The sequence below is a fragment of the Cervus elaphus genome, chromosome 27 (genome assembly GCF_910594005.1).
Source record: "Cervus elaphus chromosome 27, mCerEla1.1, whole genome shotgun sequence".
Taxonomy (NCBI): Eukaryota; Metazoa; Chordata; class Mammalia; order Artiodactyla; family Cervidae; genus Cervus; species Cervus elaphus.
In genome coordinates, this window is record NC_057841.1 from 38,513,790 (window position 1) to 38,531,987 (window position 18,198).

The window sequence follows — 18,198 nt, forward strand, 5'->3', positions numbered from 1 at the left end:
TCGCAAGTTATGGGAAATGAGTTCACCCATGCCCAGGAAATAGTGCCCATTCCAGGGCCTGTCTCCCTGTTCTGAATGTTCCGACAGACCCATGTGGCAGAGAGTTGTATTTCTTCCAGAACACCCTCCTCTGGTTGCCAACAGAATTCCAAAGACATATGATTCTCTCTTCCCCTCCTGACATGAATCCAAGACCTTCTTTACCTGGGGTGACAGCTTTTCATGAATCTTCTTTCTTTCTGGGATTGGGTAGTATATGGTGTTTGGCTATTTCTCTCTGAACTAAAGTTACACTTGAATATCCTCACCCCCTCCACAAAGAATCATGGCTTATTTTAATAATGGCATAAAAATGCAGACCTCACAGTCAACACAAAATACCAACTGATACTAATTTCCAGATGTTGAGAAGGAAGGGAATAAAATATTGGGAGGAGATGCAAGTTTTTGCCTTGGGTAAAGTCTAAAATCCTACTTGTGATGGATTTCCTAGCTGGATTAGGATAAAAACTGAATTTTTCATATGAAGCACTACATCCATCACAAGTAGATTATCTGTATATTCAAAGAGACACATGTATCCCAATGTTCACTGCAGCACTATTTACGATAGCCAGGACCTGGAAGCAACCTAAATGTCTATCAATTGATGAATGCATAAAGAAGATGTGGTACATATATATAATATGATGGAATGTTACTCAACCATAAAAAGGAATGAATTTGCGTCAGTTGAACTGAAGTAGATGAACCTAGGGCCTGTCATACAGAGTGAAGTAAGTCAGAGAAAAACAAATATCATATACCAACCCTTATATATGGAGTCTAGCACAAGGGTCTTGATGAACCTATTTGCAGGGCAGGAATGGAGATACAGACGTGGAGAACAGACAGAACTGGGAAAGGAGAGGGTGGGATGAATTGAAAGAATAGTACTGAAATATGTAAATTACCACGTATAAAATACATAGCTAGTGGGAAGCTGCTTTATAACACAGGGAGCCCAGCCTGACACTCTGTGACAACCTAGAGAGGTGGGGTGAGGGTGGGAGGGAGGCTCAAGAGGGGCGACCACCACAACTTTGTAAAGCAATTATCCTCCAATTAAAAAAACACACACGTTCTCTGTTACATTAAAAAGTTTAATATAATGTTTTACATTCATGGCTGTGGATAAACTCCTAGCAGGCACACTGCTAGGACCCACGTCTTCATCCGCAGCTGCCCCAGCCTTGGGAAAATATCACAGAGCTAGAGCCAGAGGCTGGAATTCTGCCTTCAAAACACTGGACTATGTGAAAACATACTCGTGTGCCCTGTACTCAGGGATTCATTCATTCATATACTTGGCTCATTAAGACAATACTTTGCTCACTCCTTAAGACCTAGATATTTGCTATTTATTTCTTTTTAAAAATCACTAAGAAAAAGAGCTAAAACCATTTCAAAAGTCAGGACTGGCTCCTCCTACAAAGCTGATCATGAATGCAAGGGGTATATCTTCCTCTAGCACCTGGGATGCCAGTATTGCTTTTGGCATCTGGATGATCCTAGGATTTTAGGTATTACTTGAATCTTTTTTTGGGGGGAGGGTGCAGCTGTTAAAGTCAAAATAAAATGAAATAAAATATAAGCCACTGATAGTGCCTTAAAAGTGAAAACTCTGAAATAAATGACAAGACAATATTCATGAGCCCATGCAATAACTTGAATTCAGAGTCAAGAAAATGGTGATGCTACATGTGGGGCAGACATGATGTCCTGTACAGAACAGCAAACTGGAGATTTGCTTTCGAGGCCATGTGGTTGGCTGCCTAGCTTGGGATTTTTTTTTTTGCCATGTGGCTTGTGCAATCTTAGTTCCCTGACCAGAGATTGAATCCATGTCCCGTGGAGTCCTAACCACTGAACCACCAGGCAGCTCCCGTGACTTGGGACTCTGAAATGCCAGGATACCATGTTGCTGGTAAAGCTGTTGAATGAAGGCTCCAGAAATGCTCGTATGTGACCAAGACCAGAACTCAGAACAGCTGTGTTTGCACTGCCAGCAAAACGTCCTCCCCAGGCTTCTAGGCTCCAGAGCCAGGAGCCTTAAACACCAGAATCCTTTAAACAAACATCTTAAAGAGGATAGGAGACTTTAATATTGTGCTGTTGCTGCTTTGGCCACCAAGCTGCAGGCTTTGAGAAGGGTCAAGCCCTGTGTCATACCCCTGAAATAACTTTACAACTTGTTTTCCAAAAAACTGCTCATGCCTAACGGAAAATAGAGAAACCACTTTAATCCTTACTGCCACTCAACCTCGTGGAGACTTTTATTTTAGAACCACAAGTGGTCAGGTTGGAAGATACAGAAAAATAGTAATCTCATCTGACATATTTTTCTTCTCATGCAGTGAAATGAGTCACATTTATTTAACACCCACATATGAAAAAGTCGTTCTGCTGTGCTTAGGTGAAAAGGGATATACAAATTAAAAGGAAATTTAAGACAGGATATTTGGCAATAGTTTTAAAGAATAATTTGATTCTTGACCTCATGTTCAAGATAGTCAGACATCTGGAAAGCCACGGAAGCTGTTTGTCCACAGGGGAGGATATATTTAAGCCACTGTTTCTCACCAACTGGCTACGGTGTGCTTCAATGCCTTCGAATGCTGCACTCAATAAACGTGGATCAGGATTTCCTTGGTGGTCCAGTGGTTAAAAATCCACCTGCCAACTGCAGGGGACGTGGGTTCGATCCCTGATCTAGGGAGATCCCACACTCCCCGGAGCAATTAAGCCCTTTTGTGCCACAACTACTGAGCCCACTTGTCCTAGGGTCTGAGTGCTGCAACAAGAGAAGTCACTGGGATGAGAAGCCTGTGCACCATAACGCAAGAGTAGCCCCCAGCAGAGCCAAAAATAAATATATAACGTGGATCAAAAATGAGTGAAAGTCAGAGACTGGCGGCACCCAGTCTGATTCCTCTCCAGGGCTGGGCACCGGGAAGCCAGCAGTAAGAACTTCTGAACTCTCATCAACCTTAAAGCCCGCGTCGGTACAACTGTGTTCTTTGTGGACATGAATGTTGTCTTCCACGGTGATATACTGGCTGGGGCTACAGCAGAGGGAAAAACTCGGACAGGAACCGAACATACTCACACTTGGGTATGAATATTGGCTAAACCTCTGCCAGGCACTGCACTGTTTTATTTACATTATCTCATTAAATCCTTATAACTGTAATAGGTAGACAGATACTTGGTACTCATCTCCAGGACTCTCTGGCTCTAGAGCTCTTGTTCTCATCACTAAAACTCATGGTCCTCCCAGAAGAGCAGGTGCAGAGAACTGTCTGGTTGTACTAGGGGGATGTGATTTACGCCTACATGTATTGCAGGAGTAGCTTAGGGTGTGAGGTGAACTTGCTGCCTAAGAGTGTGTTTTATGAAGTCTTCCATGTGCCAAATTAGGATAAAAAACATTACATTATTTGCAACAAAAAAAATAAGCCCTTCATAAGGTTCCGGTGTTTATGGAGATAGAGATCATTGTTGTCAGGATTCAATTTTGTTGTTGTTCACTTGCTCAGTTGTCTCTGACTCTTTGCAACCCCATGGACTTCAGCATGCCAGGCTTCCCTGTCCTCCACTATCTCCTTGAGTTTGCTCAAACTCATGTCCATTGAGTCGGTGATGCCACCCAACCATCTAATCCTTTGTCACCCCCTTCTCCTCCTGCCCTCAGTCTTTCCCAGAGTCAGGGTCTTTTTCAATGAGTCAGCTCTTTGCATAAGGTGGCCAAAGTATTGAAGCTTCAGCTTCAGCATCAGTCCTTCCAATGAATATTCAGGGTTGATTTCCTTTAGGATTGACTGGTTTGATCTTGCTTCCATGGAACTCTCAAGAGTCTTCTCCAGGATTCAGTACATGACTTCATATCTAGTTCCAAATGATCACCTTGCTCAGCCATCTGATCCATCAGCTTCACGTTTCAGTTCCTAATGAGGCACACGTTTGCCGTGGCTGAACTGTGCCAGAAGCATTAGGGTTTTTGGACTGCGAGTCACCAAGAATTTCCTGGAAAGCATCAGGGTATTCTGAATCTTGCAGAGGCAAACCTAACCTAGGCTGATATTAATCCCACCCTGCTCCTTCCTGCTCCATCCCATCTCTCCCTCATCCCCGGGGGTGAGATCTGGTACAGAGAAAGAGGGAAAGGTGCCAGAGATGAAGTGTGGGAGGAACCATTGGAATTTGGAAGCTGGATCCCTTTCCCAAGCCTCTGGTTCTCTTGGAATCGCTGGTGGGCATTCCCGTCCTGGAGGAAGTCGAACAGATTAAATAGAAAGGGGGTGTCTTGGCTTGAGAAGTTTCTCAGGTCAACTCACAGAAAGCGCAGCTAATGAACAGACCAAGCATGAATGTTAGTGGGATGTAAGGAGAGAATAACATGGGAACAAACACATTAGCATATGTAAAATAGATAGCCAATGGGAATTTGCTGTTTGACTCAGGAACTCAAACTGAGGCTCCGTAACAACCTAGAGGGGTGGGATGGGGAGGGAGGTCCAAGAGGGAGGGGACGTAGGCATACCTATGGCTGATTCATGCTGATGTTTGGCAGAAACCAATACAATACTGTAGAGCAATTATCCTTCAATTAAAATGAATTTAATTACAAAAAAAAAGTAAATGGGAAAGCAAACGAGAAAAAGAAGATACCATTCAGAAACCTAGCTCTGGGGTCTTTCAGAGACAGAGCCAGAAATCCCATCCTAAGAGACATCTCCCACTTAATACGTCTAAACAGGCCTTTCTTTCTGCGTCTCCTGGTCAGTACCGCCATTCACCTCGTTGTCGTCGTTGTTCACCTGCTCCGCCGTGTCCGACTCTTTGTGACCCCATGGACTGCAGCATGCCAGGCCTCCCTGTCCATCACCAACTCCCAGAGTTTACTCAAACTCATGTCCATTAAGTCGGTGATGCCATCCAACCATCTCAACCTCTGTCACCCACTTCTTCTCTTGCCCTCAATCTTTCCCAGCAACCACCTTGTTGCTCAAGCTAAGTACTTGGGAGATGCCCATTCCTCCCCCCTGCTCATGTGTGATCCATCTATGAGCCTTGTCCAGCTCCTCACAGCTGGCCTGATCCCGTGTCCAGTTTCTGCCCACAGCACTCCATTCCATCAATGTACCGGTGCCTCTGGGCGGCCCCTTTGGGCTTGGGACACTTTGGGGAGGGAAATCCAGAGTCTTGCACACCAAATGTGATCAAGAAGGGATCTGGTGGGCTCTGAACATTCACAGCACCTCCAGCCCATGCGTTCCTCACCCTGCGGGCGTGGCCACAAAAGGCCAGTTAGGACTATTGTCTGGGGAAGGGCAGGGCTGCCCTTGATTCTCTCTTCAGGATTCCTCCTGACCAAGAAGACCCACTTTGGTCATGCATGCTGCTACCATCCATCCCAAGTCACCCACAATGGGTCCATCACCCCTCATTGGACCACTGCCTCCAGGATCACTTCCTGGTTATCTGTTCTTCCCCCAGCACCCAGGATTACCTTTCAAAACTATAAATCAGGTCATGTCACCACCTTCCTTAAAACTCCCTCTCACACTTAGAATGAAATGCCATCTCCTTGCCCTCATAGGCTCCCCTGGGGTGGCCAGGAGGGAGGGCATGTATTTTCTGTGATTATCTATGGGGTTTGCATCACAAGCTTTGCACCAGATAGTCTGGGCTTAGATCCCGTTTAGCTACTTATCATTTCTGTAAACTTAAGCAAGTTCCTTAAAGCCCTCGAAGGCTTAGTTTCCTTATGTATAACTGGCAATGAGTTTTTGAGCACCTGCTTTACAGAGTGGGTGTCACAGGAGTAATTCATGAAAAGCCCTCATTACACTCATACTTAACTTCAGTTGATAAAAATAATCAGAACAACGGAAACATTAACTCACTTAAAGCCAGGCTCTGAATCTATTTATTGTTAATAAATATCTGAATCTAGATATTGTTAATCTACTTATTGTCATTTATTATTGTTGTTTGGTTGCTAAGTCGTGGCCAACTCTTTACGATCCCATGGACTGTAGCCCCCCTTCTCCAAGGAAATGACATCTCCAAAGACATTTATAGCTAGAAACTATCCAGAATACCATGTTAGGATTGTTGAGGGTATTACAACTTTAAGAGACAATTAGAAAGCACTTATTTGTCTGCTGAGATTTCTCCTCATTCTGAATCTCAGTCGAGAAGGAATAGGGGGAAAAAAATAATAAATATAGGTAACAAATAAGTCAAGCACTGAAGAACTGTCTGGCCGTGTGAAAGCCCATTCTTTATTCAGAGTATGACTCTCACCTATAGTACCTCTGACAGGCATTGTCCAGCCCCTCTATAGCTGGGGCACACACACGGTTCACAGAACCCATTATATTTTCAAGCAACAGCAATTTTTATAAGGAACACTATATAAAAACTAAAACTTATTTTCCTTTAATGAGTACCCACTAGTCTTTGTTTCACCCTCTGGAGTGCCTCAGATGTCATTTAAAATCTCTTCCACATGACAGCCTTTTGAATAGTTATAAACAGCTGCCTTATTCCCCACTAAGCAATCTCTCCTATAGGTTAAAGTTCCAGGTTCTTCAATCCTTCTTCACAGCACATGGTTTCTAGACCCCATCACCCTGGTCCAATTTTTCTGAGCATGCTGGTCTGTGAGCATCCCCTGTTGATCGGACTCCCCAACATACACACTATCCTCTGGGAGTGGTTCTGCCATGCTAAAAGGAGGAAGTATCACTTCCCTCATTTTGGATATCATGTTTTTATTAATACAGCAAAAGATCATATGATCTTCCCTGGCAGACACATTGAGTTGCTTTACAGTCTACTAAAACGCCCGATGCTTTTCATGCACACTTCCTCTAAGTCATGCCCCCCACATCAACATTCCTGTTTGGTCTTCTCTATCTACAAGTGGGGATTTTCATGTCTCCCCCATCTATTTCATTTTGTTGGCATCTCTTTACTGTTTCAGCCTCTGCAGATCATTTTGGATCAGGATTCTCTGACCTGTTAGTTAGTGTACACAGTTTCACACACACGAGTACTGGATGTCATCCATGTCCTCATGCTAGTCCCTGCAAAGTTATTGAGCAGGTCCCTGCCATCTGCCACTCAGCTCTGCTTCCAGGCTCAGAGGGGCTCATTTAACTATCACTCTTTATACTCATTCAACTAGCATGGCAGTCACACCCAAGGGTGACTCCCAGTGACTCATGCCCTTGTATAATCCTTTCGCCTTAAGCATGGAACCTGTAACTTGCTTCTGACCAACTGTATATGGCAAAGGTGATGGGATGTCACTCCCTTGACCAGGTTACATTATATAAGATTCTATCTTTTCAGGCTGAAGCGGAGAGAGACTCCCTTACTGGGTGTAAAGAAGCTGCAATGGTTTGAGATGGCCACATGGCAAGGGGCTGGGGTGACCTCTAGGACCTGACAGCCCATCTTACCATTCAGATTCCCAACAGATGAATTCTGCCAAGAACCTGAAGGAGTGTGGAAATGAGGCTTTCCCTAGTCAAGACTCTGATGAAACCACAGCTCCTCACTGAGCCTGCATCTGGGCAAGACCCTAAGCAAAGGATACACCTATGCTGTGCCCAGATTCCTAACCACAGAAACTGTGAGATGAGAAATGGGTGCTGTAAGTGCTGAGTTTTTAGTAATTTGCCATGCAGCACAGAAAACGAATACAACAAATAAACCCATCTAATTGGTCTATCATCCAGCACTGATTGCTCCACCTTGTTCTGAAGGGTATCACTGCCAGGAGCCTCGCTGACGTCCGGATATGCTATTTTTCATTCTCCTACTTTAAACAATATACTATCTCTGTTACTGTCAGGAAATAAAATGAAGTTCACTGGCCTCCTTCTTAGTGAAATCATTCTGATGATTATTGCTTTCCTGAAAGCTCAAAAATGATCTGATCTGATCCAAGGACTTTCAGTTTATATGGATGACCTGGTTTGGAGCAAAACTCAGATTTTATATGTAAGTCACATCATTTCCCTCCTCTGTGGCTTACAGTTACTGTGATGGCCAATCATCCACTGTTCATGGCACTTGGAAGTAGGAACCTCTCAATGATCACTCCATGATCTAAAAGATTGAATCTTTCTTCCAAAAGAGCCCAATTTATAATGGCATTGAAATAGCTAGGCACTGAAAAATTCCAAATTAACAAGTCTTTCATTCATAAACATTTAATGGAATGTCTTTAAGCACTGTCCACAAATTCTTAGTTATGCTTCGCTTCCTTTTGAGAAATAGAACTTAATTCCCTTCTCCTTTGAGTGTGAGATGGACTTAGTGACTTGTTTCTAAAGAAGAGGATATGGTGGAATGATGGTATGTGACTTTTGAGGCTAGGTCATAAAAGACATCTTGGCTTCCTTCTTTCTGTTTCTCTTGGATCATTTGTTCTGGAGGCAGCCAGCTGCCCTGCTGTGAGGACATTCAAGCATTTCACATAATGAGGAACCAAGGCCACCTGCCAATAACCAACAAGCCCAAGAGCCATAAGAATGAGCCATCTTGGAAGCAGCTCCTCAGCGCCAATTAAAGCTTCAGAAGACTACAGCCCCAGGGCTTCCCTGGAGGTCCAGTGGTTAATTCTGGGGAGATGAGTTCCATCCCTGTTCCAGGAAAATTCCACATACCTCAGGGCAACTAGGCCCAGGTGCCACAGCTACCAAAGCCCCCAAGCACCTGGAGCCCATGCTCTGCAACAAAAGAAGCCACTGCAATGAGAAGCCGGTGCACCACAACTAAAGAGGAGCCCCTACTTGCCGCAGCTAGAGAAAGTCTGTGAGCAGCAATAAAGACCTCTCTGCCCCAGCACAACCAAAAATAGGTAAATAAGAAGACTATAGTTCCAGCTATCATCTTAACTACAACCTCAAGAGAGATACTGAGCCAAAACCCCTGACTTACAATAAGCTACTCCCGAATCCCTGACACACAGGAACTACAAAATAATACAGGCTTACTGTTTTAAATTGTCAAGTTTTAAGGTCATTTGTTCTACAACCATAGATAACAATGTAAGTTCAGAATTCCCACTTACCTTGCAGGATGGTAAAATTCTTGATGAGCTGACCATGCTTGGAGTCCACCAGCTTCATTTCTTCCATAATCACTGACAAGTTGGCCACTTCCGTGTCCAACCTCGACCTCATCAAATCTTGCTGCATCCTGAGAGAAACAGAATCCAAACGGATGTTGGCCAGCGTGTTATTCAGGGAAGTCAGATCGTCCGTGTGTTTGGTCAGCGTGTCCGTGCACGTGGTCCTGACTTCGTTCAGGTTGCTGGTCAGCGTCCGCAGGTAGTGGGCTGTGTAGCTGATATTGCTGATGATGTTCACAATGTCTGACTCAAAGAGCTGGAAGCGCTCCTCGAGCTGGCTGAACTTGGCTGCCGTTCTGTTCTCCGCATCCCTGTGTACGTCCTGCAGGTCCTTCAGGTTCTGCTCGTTGGCTTGGGAGGCTGTGGTGATATTGTCCATCTGCCCTGCGAAGGAGCTGAGCTGGCTGTTCATGTCCTCCAGGGTGTCGTTGTTGGCTTTGGCCAAGGCGGAGTTATTGGCAGCCAGCGTCTGCAGGCTCTGCACCTTCTCCTTCAGCCAATCCGTGTCCTTCTTGGCTTGAAGGAAGACCTGCTGTAGGTTCTGGAAGTCGTTCTTGATGCGCTGGATCGCCTGGCTCGTGTCATCCACAGAGCGCTGCAGGTTCGTGATGAGGTTCCTCTGCTGCAGCTGGGTCAGGTTCAGGTTGTTGAGGTTCATGATGACCACGTTGTGGGAGTACATTTGGCTCTGCAGGTTGCCCTGCAGCACGCTCGTGTCCTGCTGAAGATTCGTGACGTAGCCGTTATACGCCTGCAGGGTTTTGTTGACAGTGGTGATGAGGAAGGAGTTATTCTCCAAAGTTTCCTTCAGTTGACTCTGCCGGTCCACCAGCGCGTCCCCACTTGCCTGTAACTTCTCCAGCGTATCTTTGTTCTTGCTGGTCTTTTCCGTGATCTCATGAAGCTGCTGACGGAGATCCAGGATGTCCGACCTGAAGGTGGAGAGTTCTGAGTTGGTGCTGAGCGCTTTCTTTCCCGTTTGGTCCCCTGGAATCAGACATGTGTGTTACTCAGGTTGGTGGGATGGAGATGTGTTCGGGTGAGGTCACAGATTCCCAAGAATAAAATAGAGTTTTATTCATAACTGGAATGTGCTCTATTTCGGACAGAAAACTTGTGTGATGTGCTCACTGCATGCATTAGTAAAATCTACATCTCTGTTAGACCTGGGTCCTCAGGAATTGGAAAGGGTGCAAAATACCAGCACAGATTAACCTGGGTGAACACTTTTCTCAGGAAAGGAAGGGGAATTTACTTGCTTCTATAGCACTAGGAAGGACAACAAGAAGGCAACAACCTATTTGTTAAGTTCACCAAAATTATTCTTTTAAAAATTGGGGGAAAAAATCATCACATAATAAAATAGGCTAGAATCTTCTATTTCTTAAAATCACCAAAATTCTTCTTTAAAAAGTTGGGGGAAAAAAAAATCACAGGATAAAATAGGCTGGAATCTTCTATTTCTTCAAATCAATTTCTACAATTATTTTGTGCAGTTTAAAATATTTCAAATAAGAATTTACCATGCATTTTATAAAAGAGCTTTTGATAAAGGGTATTTGTGGTTTTTTATCATCAGGATTGATCTTCAGATTTTATTTGGTACACAATAGTATTTTTGAGGGGGGAGGGGATTCAACTTCAAAATTGGTCCTTAATTTTAAAATTTTAAAGCTTTTGAATTAAATCATGAGGAAAGATTAACACACAATATGAAAGGTTAAGGTCTTTCCAGGTGAATGTGAGTTTAGAGCCCTGTCATTCTTAAAAAAAAACAAAACAAAACTGTGGTCATTTACATAGAGTTGAGTTAGGGCAGCTGTCCCCAACCTCTGGGATCTAATGTCTGATGACCTGAGGTGGAGCTGATGTAATAAGAATAGAAAAAAAGTGCACAGTAAATGTGATGCACTTGAGTCATCCCCAAACCATCCTCCCTCCCACCCTTGGTCAGTGGAAAAACTGTTTTCCATGAAATCAGTGCCTGGTAACAAGAAGGTTAGGGACCACTGGGTTACAGGGATTCAACTTCATAGTTCATGTTCATTGCAGATTACCTAATTTTTTCAGGTCGCTTTCCACTGCTGTGAGCTTGTCATCATAGGTTTGGCGAGATGTCTCCATGCCACCTGTAACATTGTCCATTTTCTCTACAACTAAGATTTGGAAATCAATGGATTAATGCACATACCTGCTCACATTTTATCTTTCAGTTTCAACAAAAGATCATTTCATGATAGAATAAAGGAAACAGAATAAAACAAAAAGTATAAATGAAATCAAATCTAGGGGGAAAGCCATTCTTTTAGGAAAATAAATAACGTACTTGTTGCAAACCCCAATGGCAGTTTAGTTGGTTGAGAACTCTAGGTTCTTAGCTGTTCTCATGATTATGTTGTGCCTTGGGGACTCAAGAAATAGTTTAGAACTCACTAAATTTTTTTGTATTATAAAAGTCCTCAGTTTGTATTATCATTTATATTCATTTCTATAGGTGGAAGCATAACACTGTAATTTATTTACAAAATTGTGTCACTCAGACTCCCTGCCATTCTTGGCAGGTGTGACTCACTTATCTGCAAGGAGATGCCACAGCAAAGAACATCTAGCTCAAGTTTATACATAAAGTCCTAGTAAAAGAGATGCGAAGTCAAGGGTGTTTGCCACTCTGTCCTGAGTTCACCACTAAGGCCTGACAATCTGCTTCTCCTTAGTGACATGCGAATCTTTAACAGTTCACAAGAAGACGCCCAAGTGGATTTCCAAATAATAATAATTTCCCAAGAAGACTTTTCCCCCAGCATTTTCCTGACTGTATATGATTGGAAAAGTTAGTGATGCAGTGTTAAATGAAAGCCACTGTTCTTATTCATTCTCAGAAGAATGAATGGTTATAAATTTATCATTCTAAAATGTCTAGGAACTGTCTCCTAAGGCAAAGGAAACAAAAGCAAAAATAAACAAATGGAACCTAATTAAACTCAAAACCTTTAGCACAGCAAAGGAAACCCCTGACAAAATGAAAAGATAACCTACCGAATGAGAGAAGATATTTGCAAATGAAATGATTCATAGGGGTTCTTATCCAAAATATATAAACAGCTTATACAACTCAACATCAAAAAACAAGCCAATTTAGAAAACGGGCAGAAGACCTGAATAGACATTTTCCCAAAGAAGATATACAGATGGTCAACAAATAAGTGAAAAAATGTTCCACATCACTCATCACCAGAGAAACACAAGTCAAAACCACAATGTCAAAACCACAATGTCTCACACTGGTCAGAAAGTCTACAGATAACAAATACTAGTGAGGATGTGGAGAAAAGGGAACCCTAGTATACTATTGGTGACAGTGTAAATTAGTATAGCCACTATGGAGAACAGTAAGGAGGTTCCTTAAAAAACTAAAAACAGAACTACCACATGATCCAGCAATTCCACATCTGGGTATGTACCTGAAGAAAATGAGAACATGAATTTGAAAAGATATGTGCACTTCGATGTTCATAGCAGCAATGTTTGCAATAGCCAAGATAAGGAATCATCTAAGTGACCATCAGTGGAAGAATGGATCAAGAAGATGTGATGCTTATATACACAATGAAATATTAGTCATAAAAAAGAATGAAATTCTGCCATTTGCAACAGCGTGGAAGGACCTGGGGGGTATTGTGTTTAGTGAAATAAGTCAGACAGAGAAAGATGGATACTGTATGATGTCACTTATATGTGAAATCTTAAAAATAAAACAAGCTAATAAAGTATACATAACAAAACAGAGACAGACTCACAGAAACAGAGAACAAACTAGTGGTTACCAGTTGCAAGAGGGGAGAGACAAGAGGGGTAGAAGATTAAGGGATACAAATTATGAATAAAATGAAAAACAAAGATATATTGTATAGCGCAGGGAAATATAGCCATTATTTTGTAATAACTTTAAATGGAATATAATCTGTAAAAATATTGACTCAATTATGTTCAATACCAAAACTAATATAATATTGTCAATCAAATATCTCCAATAAAAATATAGAAACGAATAAAGTATACAAAGTGAAAAAAAAAAAGCATGTCAAATAAGAGTGTCTCTCTCCAGAAGTGACTCCCATGAAATCTAACCTCCAGCAGCTTGAGATCAAGGCTGACTGTCCCTCTTGGTATTGACAGCTTTTGAAAAAATGATGACTCATTTTCTAAAGTGTGGCTATGGTTTATATATTACTTGTGGGCCAATGGATCCAGTCTAGTTTATTCAGCAAGCCTTCCAGCCATGCAGGACCACGTGAGAAGATTCTTGGAGCTCTCGTCAGGGAGCAGATGTATGTTCCCACGCATCTGTGTGACCTAAAGTGAACCAGCTCCAAGGCTCCCGGCACCTTCCCTGGAGAAGCTGGTTGTGCTCTTACCCAGGCTTCTCCAGTCCAGTCATAATGAAATGTGTGGCTTGCATCAAACACTTTCTCCCCCAAGCCTTTCTATGCATGCTTCTCCCCACCTAGAACATTCTTCCCAGGCTTCTTCCCCAAGCTAAGCCCTCCCTGCTTTTCACGACTCAGCTGGTCACAACCTGTGGGAAACCTATGCTGAAGCCTATCTTGCTGGGGTCTCTCTCCTGATCACAGGACTCCCATCATGGTGGTGTCATGGTTTCGCTACGTCACTTCAGTTGTGTCTGACTCTCCGCGACCTATGGACTGTAGCCCGCCAGGCTCCTCTGTCCATGGGATTCTTCAGGCAAGAATACTGGAGTGGGTTGCCATGCCCTCCCTTCTCCTGAGGATCTTCCCAACCCAGGAATTGAACCCAAGTCTCTTACGTCTCCTGCATTGGCAGGTGGGTTCTTTACCACTAGCGCCACCTGGGAAGTCCCCGATACCCCTCAGGGCAGGAAAATCGGTGCTGGTTTTATCCCCAGCTCTTAGCTCAGTGTGTGGCGCGTAGTAGGTATTCATCACAGATTTATTCATTACGTTGTTTATTTAAATAAACAAGAATCTGCCTGCTGGCTGCTGAGACTGTGGAAAAAAAATCAACTGAGCTAGAGGTTATGCAAACAAATGTACAAACCAACCCAGGGAGGCCTTGGCATTGGCAATGAGCATGGCATTTAGTTGAATAATTATCTTTTTTTTTTTTTTCAAAAAATTACTATATAGACCCAGAGGTACAGTTAAAATAATCTGAGGGTTGTCTGACAGGCATGCTTATTCCTAGAAACTCCAAGGAACAAAATGTTCATCTGCATTTTAGCAAAGCTACCCTTTAAAAAAATAAAACATGGCATGTTTACAAGTTTAGGTTCAGTTTTGATTCTCAAATCAAAACACAAGCCTCAGTCTGTCCTCAAACCACACACAGGGACCTTAAGTCCTGCCCCTTTTTCCTGGAAGCCAGAGAAACCTCTGAATATGCTGACAGGCAGTCATTTTCAACCCTCTCTAGTTTGTCTTCCATTTTACTTTTTAAAAACACAGAACTGTCATAGACAGATCATTCAGGTTTGTACAGAGTAAAAGGAATAAATACATTCACTTAAAAAAAATCTGTTAGGTTTCTCTTTGGTGCTAGAAAACTCTTTGCCCCGCGCACAAGGGCTAATGAACTGGTTGGAGGCACCAGGGCGGTGTATCTGTGTTTAAAAATAGAAGTTGGATATAAAGCTGCAAACTTGAGGATTGCAAAGCTGGCAGCTTGCAACTGCTTAAAAATGCTAGACTGATGGAGACCAGAAGCAACACTTGCTGTAATAACACAGCATTTTCACCAGTTTTTACTCTTAACTCAATAGCACAAATTCTCAGTCAGGAAAATAGTGGCAGAAATCCTCTCTGACCCTAAAAACTCCCCGTCTTTGGAAGGAGACCTCAGTGTATAGATTGTTCTCACATGAGGAAAACAAACAGGGAACACAGAAGGGTCCAAGCAGTCTGTTTTTTAACATGGTCCCCTTTATTAGAAAGTGTTTCTTGACAGACTTTTATCTTCAAAGTATTACTTTAAGTGTCATATATATGAAACATTGCCCCTCTTCAAATACCCAAAAAGCTCAATTCTCTAGGATAATCCAACAATAACACCTTTTCTATAAAAGTGCTTGGGTTTTTTTTAATTACTTTAAATTGAGGGATAATTGCTTTATAATATTGTGTTGGTTTCTGCCATACATCAACATGAATCAGCCATAGATATACATATGTCCCCTCCAGTGCTTTTTAAATTTTTTAAAAATTTATTTACTTTTGGCTGCACTGGGTCTTGGTTGCTGCTCAGTGGCTTTCTCCAGTTGCAGAAGGGCTTCTCGTTGTAGTGGCTTTTCTTGTGTGGAGCATGGGCTCTAGATCACAGGCTCAGTGGTTGTGGCACACAGGCATAGTTGCCCCACTGCATGTGGGATCTTGCCAGACCAGGCAAGATTGAACCCATGTCCCCTGCATTGGCAGGCAGATTCTTAACCACTGGACCACTAAGGAAGTCCTATAAAAGTCCTTGATCTGGGCCACTAACCTTTTCCTCCCTTGTCTTGATTCCACCCATTCTTTAAGGTCTACTCTGAATCTCATTGGCCCATTGTGCTAAGCTTTCCCTGATGATCCGATTCCATATCAACAGACCCTGTATCTGAATGGCAATAAAATCAGCCTCTACAAATTGCCTCCCTCTTTCCAAGGTATATCACATCATCATTGCGGTTAATCCCTAGGACTGTTATTTCACACATGAAAAAAATCAAGGCCCAGAGATGTCCAGTAACTTCCTTAGAGTCACACGGCTTATAAGAGACTAAGTGGGATCCCAGGCCAGGCGATCTAACTCCAACATCCATGTTTACTCTTTAATTCCACTTTGCCTCTCATTGAGTATTTCCTTTTCCTAAATATGGTTTCTTCCAAGAAAAATCCCTTGAGAAGAATTGTGTCTTTTTTCTTGTTAAGAAGACCAACTCATGGTCTGCTAGCCTTTTTATTTTTAATATTTATTTTTTATGGCCGGGTTGGGTCTTAGTTGTGGCATGTGGGCTCTACGTTGCAGCACACAGGCTTCTCTCTAGTTGCATTGCATGGGCTCTAGAACATGTGGGCTCTGTAGTTTGTGGCACACAGGCTCCCTAGTTGAGTTGCGTGGGCTCATTTGCTCCACAGCACATGTGATCTTAGCTCCCTGACCCGGGATTGAACCTGAGTCCCTGGTGTTAGAAGGCAGATTCTTAACCACTGGACCACCAGGGAAGTCCCAGGACTATGTCTTCTTTATCTTTCCTTTATACTCATCATTCTTAGAGGTCTACCAAGTACTTGTCATGTTTGGGGCAAACATGGACGTGGAGGATCCAGAGATATCGCTCATGACCCGGCCTTGGGGACAAGAAAGAATAGAGTGCAGAGGTCCTGCCTGGTGCTCAGGAGGACGTCTACCAGTTTGACTGTAGGAAACACAACCCTTCATTGGTATCTGGGACTGCCCAGTAATACCAGGTCCTCTCCCCTGGGATCTAATAAAGACATGTCTACCTTGAACACTATCAGGTTTCATTACAAAATACTGTCTGGTGGGAGGGTGTTATCCTTGATTCTTACAACACCTACACAGTGTGGTCTGATGCTCATTTGAAAGCCTGCTTACCCAGCTGTAATGCTACCTTGCAGAAGTGAGCAGCAAGGCAGACATCTGTGACTAGGGATGTTGTATTAGAGGAGGTTCTTACTGAGAAAGATTCAGATGTCTGTCTTTCTTCTTTATCTAAAATCCCTTAAGGTAGCATCCTGCTGGGCAGGACCACAGACTAGGATTTTCCTGTTCAGGAAATGGTCCAGAGAAAAAAACAGCCCACTGAACTGAGAAGGTGGCTTCTGCCTGGATGATAAATAATCCAGGACAGAGTGTGCAGCAAGCCGTAACCGTCCAAGAATGGGCTTTCTGTAAGGTGGCTGACATGCTGCACGGTCACCACTACTGTACTGACCTGTCTGGGTGACTCAGCAATCCTCTGACTTGTTCAGCAAATTCTCTGGAAGGAACTTAAGTTATATCCTAACTTGTATCTGCATAAGTGACATAAAAAGAGAACTAAAGAACAGTTGGGACTTCCCTGGTGGCTCAGATGAAAAAGAGTCCACCTGCAATGCAGGAGATCTGGGTTCGATCCCTGGGTAGGGAAGATCCCCTGGAGAAGACAATGGCAACCCACTCCAGTATTCTTGCCTGGAGAATTCCATATACAGAGGTGCCTGCCAGGCCACAGTCCATAGGGTCGCAAAGAGTCAGACATGACTGAGCAACTAACACACACACATACACACACACAGAACAGTTTTGAAGAAAACGCTATGGAGATGACTTTGCAAACTCTGATAAATAATGGAGTTTCTATTTTATTTCCTTCCAACTTCTCCTTCAGAGAAACCTCTTCCTTCACTGAATATTTTTTGTTTCTTCCTTTTTTTTTTTTTTAAAGTGGAGAGAGTTTCTCCAGACTTCAAAGGGATGTGTGTGAAGGGAGAACTTATCTTTCTGCCTCTTATCATGTTGGGTCACCAGAATCTTATCAATAAGAAAGAGGAATCACTGTTCAAAGTAAAGAGAAAACACATCTGGAAAATATCAGTATTTGAGTTCATCAAGGCTGTGTTTAAAGACAAAAACTGCATGTTGTATTATCTTCTTTTTGTCAGTAGAAGCCTGAGGGATGGGGGCCTTGGAGTAGAGAAAGAGGAATAAGAACATGGTCTTGCCTCTAACTTGTCTCACCCCCTCAAACTCATCCCCCTTTATCCTGGTGCGATACACCCAGAGCAGGCCAAGCGATCTTTGGGATTTTAAGCTTTCAGGTAGGGTCCTGAGTTATAGCAATTGCCTTAGAGGTCACTGGGTATCGACTGATTGCCTTTATATAAGTCAGTCATAATTTACAATTCAACCATCCCTCTATCTTCTCATTAATTCACTCAGTAAACTTTATTGGGTCCCAGTTATGTACTATGAGCCACATGCTAGTAGGA

General features: G+C 43.0%; 1 protein-coding gene across 1 annotated transcript in view; it reads right to left on the reverse strand.

The window, feature by feature from the left end:
• Positions 1-18,198, reverse strand: part of COLEC12 (collectin subfamily member 12) — a 183,031-nt gene that overhangs the window by 20,330 nt on the left and 144,503 nt on the right. The window contains exons 4-5 of the mRNA XM_043888929.1: positions 11,251-11,349; positions 9,134-10,180 (exon numbers count right to left, since the gene is read on the reverse strand). Coding sequence (XP_043744864.1) covers positions 9,134-10,180; positions 11,251-11,349 — 1,146 coding nt within the window. The remainder of the gene's footprint in view (positions 1-9,133; positions 10,181-11,250; positions 11,350-18,198) is intronic.